We start from the raw sequence: 14,058 nt of genomic DNA, 5'->3' as shown, positions 1-14,058 counted from the left end.
GTAGTTTCTTGCCAGGAGTGGGTGGTGATTGTTGCTTGACAAGAGCTTTGGCCATTGTTGTCTTTATAATACAAGGGATTATAATCATAGACTGTAAATGAGGATGGATGTAGACTCCATGACGTCCATAGGTTTCTGAGGAGTGTTTTGAATCTCATACTGGGCTGCTCCGCTGCCGTCATCTTGCCAGTGCCTAACTCTGCCAAACTCCCAGCTAATCTAAAAATAGTCAAAGGGGAGGGGTGTGTGTGGAGCCGAGACATTGGTGCATACTAGTTTGTGGCAGGCATACGCTCACCCACCTGTCACTCAAAGAGGCCACGCCCTCAATTATGCAGAACCTTAATAAAATTTAAATGGGAGATATATATAAAAATACATCCCCATACAGTTGACATGGAGGGGGAGATTAGCCGTATTGACCAGATTGACTCGCTTTTGGAGACTCAAGCAGCTGTTCAAAGAACCGCAGTGTTTGGTACTCGATTGCTGGATTCATTTTTCAGCCTTGGAGGTTGTTTATAATTCACCCTCTGAACAGCGCTATGTCTTCAGGGCAGATTGGAAACTACACAATCGGAAAGTGATGAGAAAGGCTTGGGCTAGCTAGTTAGCATGTTAATTTCGGTAGAAGAAAAGACAAGAGTAAACATTAGCATTGCTTTCTTCCACCGGAGACCGCTCTTGTCGAGTAAAGGGATGAATTCTGTTGTTGAATTCACAAAGTTTCTTCTAGACTGCAAGTAAAAAGCTGTCAATGCTAAGATTAGCTATGTAGCAATCGCAAAACTTACAAATAGCTCTTTAAAAAAGCTACAGGGAAACTGAACTGTTTTTTTTTTGCTGTTAACAAGAAAATTAAGTGAAACTTCAATTTAAACCTCTTTTATAAAGCGTTTAATGGCAAGCAAGAATAATTAAACATCTCTGTGGCTAATTATCTCAGCAGCCTGGTGAGGACAGCAGGTTGGGGATGTATCCCGCTGCAGGAGTATAGTACATGAATTTGATTTCACACAAACACAAACAGCCTTTAATATTTCCCAAACAACATTATTTTATCATAATTTTATAATGACTTTAATTTAAAAAGTGTTCTGTAGAGAAATCTAATCACAATTTCACCTATTTCTTGGAGTTTTTTGTGAATGAAAGTTTATTCATGATCTCATGAGAGCCCCCCCCCCCCCCCCCCCCCCCGCCGCCGCCGCCGCCACCACCACCACCTCTCTCTTTCTCTCGCTCTCTCCTCTTCTTTACATCTCACCACATTAATCTCTGTCTGAAGAGGATGTGGCTGCAGCGCAGTTAGGATTGCTGTGCTGCCTCCACCTGTTTCTTCGTCTCTGTTGTTGCGCCCTGAAAAATCAACTTTTGCAGTCATTAATCAGTTTCTATTTGCCTCATCGGCGCCGTTTGTTTCTCATTTCCAATAATGAGCTCACAGAGAGCGCGCAATGAGAAGCGGCTGGGAGAACAGCAGCATCAAGGTGAGGATTTACTTCTGTAAATATTTTTAACAAAAGTTATAGGGTAATTATGTTTTATCAAGAGTCAAATATTCAGCCTATTAACGCTGTATTAACGTTTTTGTTTGCTTTATGTCCGATGTAATTAAGTATTTATTAAGCCTAACTGACTGTCCAATCAACCTTAATTTCCTAATAACAACAATAAACTAACATTAAATATTTTACTTGCATTTTTTAACGAGTCTAATCAGTCTAAAAGCCATTAAATCTCACAGTTAGATCACAGGCAGGTTATAACTCCCCATAGAAACAGGCTATTAGAACATCATTATTTCAAACAATCTTTTAGGTTAATTCCAACTTTGCAGCTCACACTGTGTCACGTAACCTTGGGGTTGCAAGGTTTTGCATCAGATGTGGTAACTTAATTACCCTTAGAAGAAGTCATCAGCATCTATCAGTGCATAGTGTGTAATGGCAATTATCCTCAACAGTCACCAGCTGATGGGAAGGATTTGAGCCATATTAGCGCAGCAGTAAAAGCAATATTCCCCAATCCCAAGTGGAAATCTGTCATTTCAATGTGACACTAATATATGTTCTATTACTTAATTGTTTCTTCATCATCCAAGGCCAACAGAAAATGTTTGTCAGTCAGTGATGTTCTGCAGCAAATTTGGTGTAAATAGTTAGTTTATGCTAACAGCTATGTGCTGTGAGCTGTGTATAATTACTTAAGTTCACAATCAAAAGTTTACTTTTTGAAATAGAAAATTCCAAATAATTCTCTTTTAAACAAAGTACGGATAAATAGATCTGTGTATGCTGTGCATGCTAAAAACATTCAAAGTGTGTTTTAATTATCTGGGTTAATGCGTTCTGCAGCAGCTGTCCCTGACATTATCAGATTAATATGATTTTGATCAGAAAATGTTTGGCTCCTGTTCTGCCTAATGGCACTCATCCCCCCCTGAAAAATGAAGCATCTGTTGTTTTAATTGGTCAGGATACCAAATTTCATCTGTTATCTAAGTGGTAATATAAAGAGTGGAAACTATTAGCAGATTAATGGACTAGTAGATGGACAGTAGCAACTATTGTGACAATCATTTCAATCAAAAACAAACAAACAAAAAAAAGAGCTTCTAAGGTGCAAAGATTTGGTGCTTTTCTTAGTCATATATGATTTTTAACTGAACACCGCTGTGTTTTCTACTGATGGTCAGCTAAAACAAAGAATTTGAAGATGCCATCTTGGGTTCTGTGAAATTATAATGGAAATTTTTCCTTCCTTTTTGAATTTTTATAATCAGCAGATTAATCGCCAATACTTGCAGCCCAAGTCATACTAGTTTGGTTAAAATGATCCTCCATTTTAATTCTGGGAATATGTGAATCACTCAGTTTCAATTGAAAAGTGGTTTATGAAACAAGAAGAAATGTTAAATAAGCATCATCACAGGGTCGTTAATGAAATGTGTTCTGTTTTTCTGTTAATAGCACATCTCCGGTGTTGAATGAAGCCACAAATCAGCACAGGATGTGTTGACAACTCCTGTTGTCTCTCCAGCTCTCCTCTCTGAGATGGATCTCTCTTTGAAGGGCACCTCTTCAAACCTATCCAAACTGTTCTTCAATACCAGCATGCCACTAAACGGCACTGGGAATTACACCAACGACCAGTTTACTGAAGTCAACCTCTTTGAAATCCTGGGTCCAAAACGATCTCCCTTCTTTCTCCCGGTGACCACTGTTTACCTTCTCATCTTCCTCACCGGCTTGTCTGGAAATCTGCTCACATGTGCAGTGATAGCAAAGCACAAGAAGATGCGTAACCCCACCAACCTCTACCTTGTGAGCCTGGCCGTGTCCGACCTCCTTGTGCTTTTGTTCGGGATGCCCCTGGAAATTTACGACCTGTGGCAGAACTACCCATTCCCCTTTGGCGAGGGCGGCTGCTATTTCAAGACCTTCCTCTTTGAGACAATCTGCTTCGCCTCAATCCTCAATGTGACAGCTCTGAGCGTGGAGAGGTACATAGCTGTGGTGCATCCGCTCAAAACAAGATACCTCTCGACAAATCAGCACGCCAAGCATGTAATCACCGTCGTGTGGGTGGTGTCGATGACCTGCGCCATCCCAAACACATCACTGCACGGCATCTTCTACCTGCCAGAGAAGATGGAGGAGTCGGCCATATGCACTGTGCTGAAGCCCCTGTGGATCTATAACATGGTCATGCAGATCACCACTGTGTGCTTTTATTTTGTACCCATGATGGTGATTAGCATGCTGTACCTGGTGATGGGCCTTCATTTGGGCAGAGAGACGCGGCAGCCCAGCAAGAACCTGGGAAAGAACTGTAGGAGCAACACACGAAGGAAGATCAGCATTGAGAACGGGCGCAGGAGACAGGTTACCAAGATGCTATGTGAGTTTGTTTTTTTTTTCTTTTCTTTCTACAGAAAACATGCATTGCAATGACAGGTTGCCATGATCCGAAAGCAGATCCCCTTTAATCTGTGCTATCAATGCAAAGACATGTTTCCCAAAGACAAAATGTGAGGAAATATTCTGAAGGGGGTCCCATTATTTCGCATCCTCTAAGCTCTGGGGCTTGATGAGATTTCATACAATGTTAGTACAGTTCTTACAGTCCATATACAACAGTATACCCCCCCCTCCCCTTCTTATTATAGATAATTGATTTGTTCATTCTAAACTGACATATCCATCTTCTGATAACACTTCCACAACAGGAAACAAAATAGCTTGTACTGAATTCTAGTTTGATCCATCTTAAAGGCTCTGTTTTCTGAAGCAGCTTCTTATAATGACTGATGGGATTCAACATGAATGCAATATTATTTTCCAAGTGTAGAGTAATCCTGGGATCTTCAAGTATTTATGTCTGTGCTCATCTCACTAGTTTGAAGTGAGCAGTTGGAAAAAAGTGAGGCCAGGTACTTTTGCAAAGTGAACAATGTCGTGATTAGATTCTGATGACAGACAAACAACAGCATTGGGTCGTTTGATTATGCTGACATGCTGTTCTTGATCTAATCTGATCAAAACACTCCCACACTGAGCGGTCCTGATGAAGCTGATCTTGAGGTTGATATGACAGAAGGTCTGCTTGTGATTTGTTTTCTTCTCTGGGGCTTTCAACCACATTTCACAGTCTACTTCAGCAGCCTCCCTTATGGTGGTTTTTATTTTGTATCTCAGTGTGAAATATTTAGTCAAACATATTAGTTAAGGAAGAACAGGTAATGATTTTTTTTTTGTGCCGTAGATGCTCTGAATAAAAAGTGCAATAAATATGGTATAATGTTATGTTACAGAGAAATACTTCAACCTGCAGTAACTGATTTTTTTTGGCCACTTGAATTGTTCTCTGACTTAATGTCAACTTATAAAGTTGATACGGTGACTATGACCCTGTTAGGACGTGGAATTAGCATGCGTCTTTGGTAATTTGATCACAAGTGGACAGCTCTAAGTAGGTCAGTTCACATCTGCTACTAGAATGTGTCTCCACATACGTCAAGAGTGGCCACTTGTGATGGGATCTAATTTTCCTGCTCTATATGCAAATATACACATATTTGCTATTGTTTTAAGCCAGTCCGACTATGACAGATGGGTAGTCATGTGTTTGTGAGAGAGAGAGAGAGAGAGAGAGAGAGAGAGAGAGAGAGAGTGAGTGACAGAGAGAGGAGGGAGTGTTGAGAGAATCGTAGCACTGCGCACAGTTCTATGATGAAGTTTTTAGCCATGTGAAATAGTAATCTTGTTTTCGACAGGACTAATTGGCACACTGTGGCAGAGGACGTCAGTTGAGTAGACAGTCCTTCAGTGTGGCCCAGGACTCATTTGCATTCACACTGCCAAAAGAATGTGTCCACATGTAGCTCAGACCACCGCCGAATGTGGTCTGAGTGATCGGATCTCAAATGCGTCCTCAATGCATCTTGGGTGGGTTCACATTGGACTTAGAGTTGACCACTTATGATGGGATCAGCTGAGAAGGATGTTAACGCCAGGTGTGAACAGGGCCAGAAAAACATTAGTGTTCAGATGGTGCTGTTATTTGATGAATGTAAGTCTAGTATTCCTTCTTCTTCTAGCTTTAGTCTTCTCTTCAGTATTTCCTCCTAACATTGGCCTTTTTGGCTGCTAAATCCCCCACTGTGCACACAAGATAGTCACAGACTGTGTCTGTCTGCCGTTTGATGCTTTAGACAGTGGGCTTTCAGAGGTTTTTTTTGCTGAAAACAGCTGGTTGCTCTATCTAGAAACAAGCCGTTAGAGTGAACAATAGCAATTAAGGTGGTTGTAAAACCTGAAACAATATGCTGAAACGACTGTAAAATGTTCCATATAGCTGTGGGGAACTTCAGGGTTGGGTGATAATTCTCTGGAAGTTTGTCACTACATATGATATACACATGCAGCACATATAGTTGTGTGATACATTGTTAATATAGAAATGATAGTTATAGCAACATTATTCAAACCCACAGAACAAACATACCAAACATGTCAGGCTGAGATGAGCAAGAAGACGAAGAATATTTGATGTGTGGCGCATTTATGGGGCAGTCATTAAAATATGGACTCAGGGATTTGAATATTTCACTCAGTGTAAACATCATATAGCTTCAATGAAGAGTTGGAACAAGATGATACAGAATACAAATGTGGAAAAAGCCAATTTTTCAAACCTTTCAGCTTCACTTAAGGGGGGGAAGTGAAAAAAACTGCGTGTAAAGGGATTAGATGGACAAATCTCACAAACTCAGGTGATTTTGCCGATCCTCTGCTGCTCAGGAGTGATGCGTCTATAAGTGGTTATGAATAAAATTACACGAAAGACTTTTTACACCTGCATTACTTTCTCTGTCTTCAGTTTTAACAATATAATCTTTCATCATGTTTAAGGAAGTGTACACCACTAAAGCTTCCACATTTCATCTGAAGGTTTTTAAATTAGGGTTAGCATTGTTGTGGGTTTTTTTTTTTTGTAGATGGTGGATTGTGAAAATATGCTGCATTTGCTGAGCAACACTGGTAATTACAGGGAAATGGCACACTGAATTTCCATTTTTTCAAGATTCTCTTGAGTGGTTTTCTTTCAAAACATCATTAGAAAATGATGACTGAATACTACTTTATATACAGTTAGTTAATTTTATTGGTTCCCAACCTAGGGATCAAGCCTCCAGGTCGGTTGGGTTGACCAGGTCGTGAGGTGATTACTGGGGTGGGAAAGAGAAAAAACAAAAGTTCCACAAATCTGTATACACTTCCTTTTACTCTTCTCTAATATTCGATTTTTTGTGAAATAAAGGATAATTTGGCCTCTTTGGGCCTCTAACAATTATTTAAACATAGAAGGTTTCGTGGGAATCTCTCCGTTCAGGACTGGCATTAGCATCTGACGGATTCAGCGTTCATTTGAGATCCGGTCCGGTGACTATCCTGTGAGCACAGTGGGGGATTTAGCAGCCAAAACTACCAATGTATGAAGGAAATACTGTAGAGAAGACTAAAGCTACAAGAAGAAGGAATACTGGACTTACATTCATCACATAACAGCACCATCTGAATACTAATGGTCAGGTGATCCAATCATAAGTGGTCAACTCTAAGTTCACGTGTGAACCTGGCTGAAACCTCATTTCATTGAAGAGCTGTGTGCAGTGTAGTGATTCTTTCAACCCCTCCTTGACTCTCTCTCTCTCTTTCCCACAAACACATTGACAACAGTCCTGACTGTAGTCAGCCATTCAGACTGGCTAAAAACAACAAGGCATATGCTACGTGTCTATTTGCATATAGAGCGAGGAAGTGAGATCTCGAGTGGTCACTTGACACGTGGAGACTCATTCTAGCGCCAGATGTGAACTGACGTACCTGGAGACGCATGTTATTGCTAGGTCTGAGACTGAAAGTGCACTTAAGTACAGTACTTGAGTAAATGTACTTTCAGCCACTTGTCTGAACATTCACATGTCCATTGTTGGGCGATGTTTTTAGCATTTTCACCTTGTCTTTCCATCTGAACAGCTTTTCTGACTGTCTCATTTCCTTGTAAAGGGGAAGGTGTCATCAAAAATATGTTGAAATAATAAATTACGATCAGTAAGAAAGAACCTGTAACCTGTAGCAACTGTGGGACCTTTTTAAATAGCCTGCCTTCTCTCTGGCCTGATCCTATAGCAATCGTGGTGGCTGTGTTTGGAGTCTGCTGGGCGCCCTTCCACATCGAGCGGCTCCTGTGGAGTTCCATCAGCCAATGGACCGACTTGATGCACAATATTTATCAGTATGTCCACATACTGTCGGGCGTCCTCTTCTACCTCAGCTCTGCGGTCAATCCTATCATCTACAGCCTGCTCTCCACACGGTTCAGGGAGTGTTTCCGAGAACTCGTGTGTTCCCAGACGGAGGACAACAGCTCTGTCAGAGACTCGCCGCCCTTCCCTAAAATCTTACTGAATCCCTCTGTTTCAAGTTCCAGAGCTCAGGCTAAGGGTAAGGACTCTAATGCTATCATCCCTTTGCTGTCTCCTAACATGACACTGAGCATAGATTCTGCAATCCTCACATGTGCATGTAAAGAGACGACTTGCAAGACCTCGGTGTTCTAATTGACATTTGATATGAATAAGCTAACGAGGAGCTGACCTAGAACCACTTTAAAGAAGTAATTTGGCATTTTGTGAAATACGCTTATTTACTTCCTTGCTGAGAGTTAGATGAGAAGATCGATAGGACTCTAAAGATACGAGCAAATTGATATGACTCAGAGAATGGAAACAGGGGGAAACAGCTTCTCTAGCTCTGTCCATAGGTACAAAAAATCCACCTACCTGCATGTGTAATGCTCGCTAAATAAAAACTGCATATGTCATGTATTTAATTTGTAAAAAAAGAAAAAAAAAAAAGAAATTAGTAGTGATACAATTGAGCTTTAAATGGGTTGTAGGTGCATTGTTTTTCACTGTTGCACAGAGCCTGGCTAGCTATTCCCCCGTTTTCAGTCTTTATGCTAAGCTAAGATAGCAGTCTGCTAGTTCATATTTACTATACAGATGTAAGAGTGGTTCTCATCTAAGTCTAACCAAGAAAGTGAGCAAGTGAATTTCTCAAAATGTTGACCTTTGAACCTTTAAACTTGTTACATGTCATTAAAGAGCTTGTACATATAATTTGATCTGAGTTGGTTTCTTTGTTACTATGGATAATATTGTTCAACAGTGCCTGCAAATTCCACCCGCTGTCTTATACCATAACTGCTGTATGCCTTACAGAGTGAACCTAGCGGGGAAGTGGGACAATCAAATTAATCTGAATAATAATCTGAACGATATTAATGTTGTAATGTCTGTAATGTCTTTTTTTGGAAAATTGTTGTTGCTGGGGAGCAAAAACAGGTCAAATCATTCTCAGTGTTTCCGTGGAACTTGTAAACAAAGAATGTAATACTTTGCCGTGAGCTTTTCCAAATCTTGTTTTGTCTCTTGTTGAATGGCCAGCCATCATGTACATGATGTGATTGATTGGTAAGCTCTCGTTCACTGTGATTGCAGATATAAAAAGTGATTATGGCTATTGTGCAATGCCTAATTTAAAAGCTAAACAAATAAATGTCTAAACTATCCACACATAGCCATTTTAAAAAAAATTTTGCCTACATTGTATATTGTTAATTATGCTGTTGTGTTACTTATTTATTTGTCATCATGATTGCATTATGTGATTGCTGCTTTTCTGAAGGCTGCATAAGCCTCATGTTACATATCTAAAATAACAAGCCTAAACAACAATAGAATCAGCACACGGTTTAATTTGCATATTGGTACAGTTTTGTTCCAGTATGGCTTACAATAGAGACCCAAGAGATTTTTTTCCTTCCCACAGTAAATAAGAACAAGCTTTATTCTGTGGGCTGTGATAATATTTGATTGCACTGTTGAATGCCAGTGTCAGTATTTCACCCATAGGCGGATAAAAGTGGATACAGCTGATTTATTTTCGAAGCAGCACTGCATTTTCATCCTCCTTGATTTCACTCATTGCACCTGATGCTTCAAGACTAAGCAACATTTTCAATCTGTACTCCGTTCCCATCCCATCCCCAGATAATCAATCTGTTATAAAAAGGTAAAACGTCAGCCTTTGCCCACATAAGGGATATTTCTGTACACTTGAGTCTCTCATTATCCTGCAGCAGTCAGGGCAGTGTATTACTCATATTGTTGTTTGAGTTTGGTACGAATTGGCATCCATTTTCAGGGATTACATAGGAAAGTGTCACACAAGCAAACAAAAGCCTCTCTATCCTTAATCGCCGCTTATTGGGAGCCAAAATATTTTGCATTTTAGTCACATGTAAGTGCATGATTGTTGATATTAAATCAGCAGTTCCATACCCAGGGCTGCATCCTTATTATATTAAAACTCATGCATAATCACATTTTTCCATGAAAATGTTCTGACTTTACCTGCCATAAGAATATTACCACAAAGAAATTAAATCTTTTTCTTACTCTTCTGGTGGAAGATAAATATGTATGAGACCATGATTTCATGGAACTGCAATCATGGTCCAAGAATTTAAAATGAAATGTATGTAAATATTCATGTACATGACTACAACAAGTGTTTGTTGTGAGCCAGTGTCCTGCTGTTCACACTCATGGAGACTCAAGGACAGAACAGACCAAGACAATACGAGAGCGATTTAGATGAAGGCAGGAAAAAAACAAGCACCATAATGTGAATGTTAAGTCAGGAGGCATAATTAAGGACTAGTGCAAGGAGGACAGTCACATACATCTTTCAGAAGAGAAATTAATTCATTTTCTTTGCAAGACATCATACAGCTGGGTGAATGTAACAGCGTCCCACTCTGTGCTCTCTGTAAATCCAAAGCACAATCCTATCTGTGACCACCAAAATGACTCCCAACTTCTTCATTTGGTCTTTCAAATTTCACAGCCTCTTTCTTATTTACAGTCCCCCACACATCCCAACACAAGGACATACCATTTGTCTTTAGGCCACAGCAGTGCAGCAGTTCAGCTTGAGAAGGTTGGCCGGCGGGCTATTCTGACGACATTATATGTATTCAGTCCTGGAGCATCAAAACCAGGGGACAAACCCCGCTTGTCAAACATGTAGAAGTTAAATAATTGGCCATCTTGGGCTTCCAGGGACACTGAGGCCGTGCCGACTTGCAAAACACAAGGGTACTCTTTCTCAAACACCACTCTGAACACCCGGTCGACCAGGTAGTTGAGCTTTATTGTCCTGTACTTTTCTGGGATCAGCTCTTCAATCTGAGGCCCAAACTGCTGCATGACCAGAACTCCATCTGACCCAACTTTGATCTCGTAGAAGGTGATGTTTCCGTAGGTGAAGAAGCCGATGTAAGGGTCTGGAACTGGGGGAGGAAAGAGGACCTTCTTGGCCTCCCTGAAGGCTTTTTCGATGGCTGGGATGATGTAGTTATAAGCCTTGGTGACCACGTCCTGGTTCTGAGACCTGCTGCCTGCCATGAGCACCACCAGACCAAGTTTCAGTCTGGGTACCAGAGAGAACGTGGCAGAGTACCCGTCCAGATCACCATCTTTCCGCACCACCTCGTAGCCCAGCAGCTCGTTCACCTCCCACGGCGTCCCGGTACGGTTGGCAAAGTAGTCCTTATCGCACCTGAAGAGTGGTGTCAGCATGATCTTCAATGAGTCCGGCTCCAGCAGCTTGCGGTGATAAGCACCCAGCAGCATCATAGCAAGCTTGGCCAAGTCTGCCGCTGTGGAGAACATCTGACCCGAAGGCCGATACCAGCCCAGGTCATAGAGTGGGGCTGGCTTCCCGTTGGAGTATACCCCTACAGCCATTTGACTCTGCAGCCCCGGTGTGATGTCGAAGCCGGTGTCCTCCATCCCCAGCCGGTCCAGGATGTTGTCTGTGATCCACCGCTGGTAGTCAACCCCGGCCACTCGCTCAGCCATTACATGAGCAAGTAAGGAGAAGGCGAGATTGCTGTAGTGACATCTGGAAGGAAGCAAGTTACGGAGATGGAGAACATCTTAAAAATGAAGTTGGTTCAGGTACAAAAATTTCCTAGTATTTTCCCATTTGAATGATGAAGCTACAGCCAGCAGAAGGTTAGCTTAGCTTAGCAAAGAACAAGAAGCAGCTAACATGGAAATGAAAGTCAGGGAGATATGTGCCAGACTCGTTTGACCTATTTTGACTGTTTATTATATTGCTGTCATCAGGGCACCAGTAGAATAATGTAGACATCAGAATTCAGTCCTAAAATAACTCGAATCCTATCAGCTTGAGTCTAAGTCATATGACTTTTGGATGACAAATGAAGTAAACGTGAGTTTAGGTCGATTTAATATTTTTGACAAAAAAAACAAAAAAAGTATTTAGCCTAAAAATATGGTGTTTTATAATGTTTTGGTTTGACAATTAGACATTCATCCACTTTCACACATTTCCCTATTCCAGTCTGCACAATGACAATGTAAAAATCAGCACAGCTAAACAAATCTTACTTGGTGCCTGGGTCTGCAACAAGGACATCATCTTGTAGTAGATTGATTGCAGATTGTGTTTTTCCTTTCCAAAGTAAATTTGTGGCCCTCAGTCTCCTGGGCAGGCCTGGATCCACCCACAGGAAAACAGTGTTCAATGAAAAAATACAATCAGCGAATAGAAACTGCAACATCCACAGCTGAATATGTATTTGTGTGCATAAGAGACTTCCTCCTCTTCTCTCCATCCTCTTCACTTTCCATTTCAGTCTGATGTTTTATTTTTTCTGATGAACAGGGATATTATTATTACATATATTATATTTGAGAAGCTTTCAATGATTACGTTTGGCAGTTTTGCTTAAAAATCACTAAATCTCTTTTGTTTTTACTGACTTTATTCCACTTTTAAGTTTCAACCAGTCAGGTCCTGTGGGTATATTCAAACATACTACAGTTTACCAATTTATGATTTTGGCTGATAGAGAAGATGCTTTTTCCATCAACTGCCTAACACATATAGATTTAAGAGCTAAGGGATATACAATATCTGATTAGATCTCAAGCGTTGGCTCCCTGATAAGGTAAGTCACAGGGTTCTCTGGAGTTTTAAAATTGAAGTTATGTCTTTATGATCAACTGTATCTACGTACCTGAGAGCTGGCTGGCCATCCTACGCAGGGTGACTGAGGAGGAGCGGATCTGAACCTCCCCGCTGTCCAGAAATATCAGACCATCTGTCACATACTTCAACTCAGAGTCTCGCGTCTTCCCCAGAGGGTTTTTGATGGTGAAGTTCTCAACATATTTCTCCAGAGGGTCATCTAGGGAGCCGATCTTCCCATCCTCCCACAGTCTGTACAACATCAGCGTTGGGAAGATTTTGGATAGGCTGGCAATTCTGAAAGACAGATAATAGAGCAATGCAAAAAAAAGGGTCTATGTGTTGGCATACTGATGCTATGTTTAAAGTTTATTATTTATTACTGACCAAAAAGAGACAGACAGGACAGATTTGGGATTTGTTTTTGAAACATTTCAGCTGTTTTAAATGCACACTTATTTTATGTGTGAAGTTTATGATTTGATACCAATTTATATACATACTGTATCTATGTCTGTACAAGCTGACGGTTTCTTCCCTGTCAAATACTACACTTGTCACTACAACACTTGCAAGACAAGATGGGGGTTCAGTTAAAAAGCTGTTGTTTGCGTGTCAAAAAAGACAGATTTTCACAAATAAAGCACATGGATGCATAAAGTCTGACAGCAACACAATATCTTAATTACATTTTAAACCACGCAAAGCCATCTCTGGAAAAAATGAATATCCAAACAAATTCCCACTTCTCAGATAAGATTGTAAGCCAACAAGTGTAGGATTGTAATTGAATCCTCACAGTGTGCAGTGCTTTGAGTTCAAAGATTGTAGCTCATGTTGAAAGCTCATGATCGTAACATTGTCTGTGTCCACTGTGGAAAAATTACTGAAATTGAGGTGTCACGGTACATTTGAAAGAACTCAGTAAATGGAGTAATGGGAGCCATATAATGTATATTATGTGTGTTGTGGTCTGTAACTGTTGGCATTTTTGTTTAAAGTGAATGAAATAATGAAGCTGTAGCACTTTGTGTTTAGTGCCATTTTGCAAAGGTGAACATGTTAACATGCTAAACTAAGATGGTTATTATGGTGAATAAATCTGCTTAACATCTGAATTTTAGGATTGTCACTATGTGAATATTAGCATGCTGATGTTAACCTTTAGCTCAACGCACTGTTGTGATAATTCACAGTCTCACAGGGATAAAATGTTACATCGACTGTGTCCACCTGCACTGAACAAAAGAAGCTACGACAAAATGTTTAAATATGGAAAAATGACTTAAATGGAGCATTAGCCCTTTGAGAAGCAGCTGTGAATGTGTCAGAGCACTTAGAGTACATTTGAAAGAAATCAGTAAATCTTTATGGACCTACTTTTAAATGTCATGTCTTAAGACTTAAACGTGTGCTACAGTGC

General features: G+C 40.5%; 2 protein-coding genes across 2 annotated transcripts in view; one reads left to right on the top strand and one right to left on the bottom strand.

Annotated features, from left to right (window-relative positions):
• The first annotated feature begins 1,246 nt into the window (after window positions 1–1,246).
• nmur3 (neuromedin U receptor 3) lies at window positions 1,247–8,689 on the top strand. The gene is made up of 3 exons (XM_056387218.1): window positions 1,247–1,490; window positions 2,973–3,903; window positions 7,698–8,689. Exons 2-3 carry the CDS (start codon window positions 3,057–3,059, stop codon window positions 8,126–8,128), a joined length of 1,278 nt encoding a protein of 425 aa, XP_056243193.1. The 5' UTR covers window positions 1,247–1,490; window positions 2,973–3,056; the 3' UTR covers window positions 8,129–8,689.
• lactbl1b (lactamase, beta-like 1b) overlaps window positions 8,333–14,058 on the bottom strand; it is a 22,697-nt gene continuing 16,971 nt past the window's right edge. Inside the window, exons 6-8 of the mRNA XM_056387231.1 lie at window positions 12,685–12,932; window positions 12,053–12,158; window positions 8,333–11,540 (exon numbers count right to left, since the gene is read on the bottom strand). Coding sequence (XP_056243206.1) covers window positions 10,562–11,540; window positions 12,053–12,158; window positions 12,685–12,932 — 1,333 coding nt within the window. The 3' untranslated portion in view covers window positions 8,333–10,561. The remainder of the gene's footprint in view (window positions 11,541–12,052; window positions 12,159–12,684; window positions 12,933–14,058) is intronic.

The sequence above is a fragment of the Seriola aureovittata genome, chromosome 2, assembly GCF_021018895.1.
Source record: "Seriola aureovittata isolate HTS-2021-v1 ecotype China chromosome 2, ASM2101889v1, whole genome shotgun sequence".
Taxonomy (NCBI): domain Eukaryota; kingdom Metazoa; phylum Chordata; class Actinopteri; order Carangiformes; family Carangidae; genus Seriola; species Seriola aureovittata.
The sequence above is the reverse complement of the archived record's forward strand: the minus strand, read 5'-3'. Positions and strand labels throughout refer to the sequence as shown.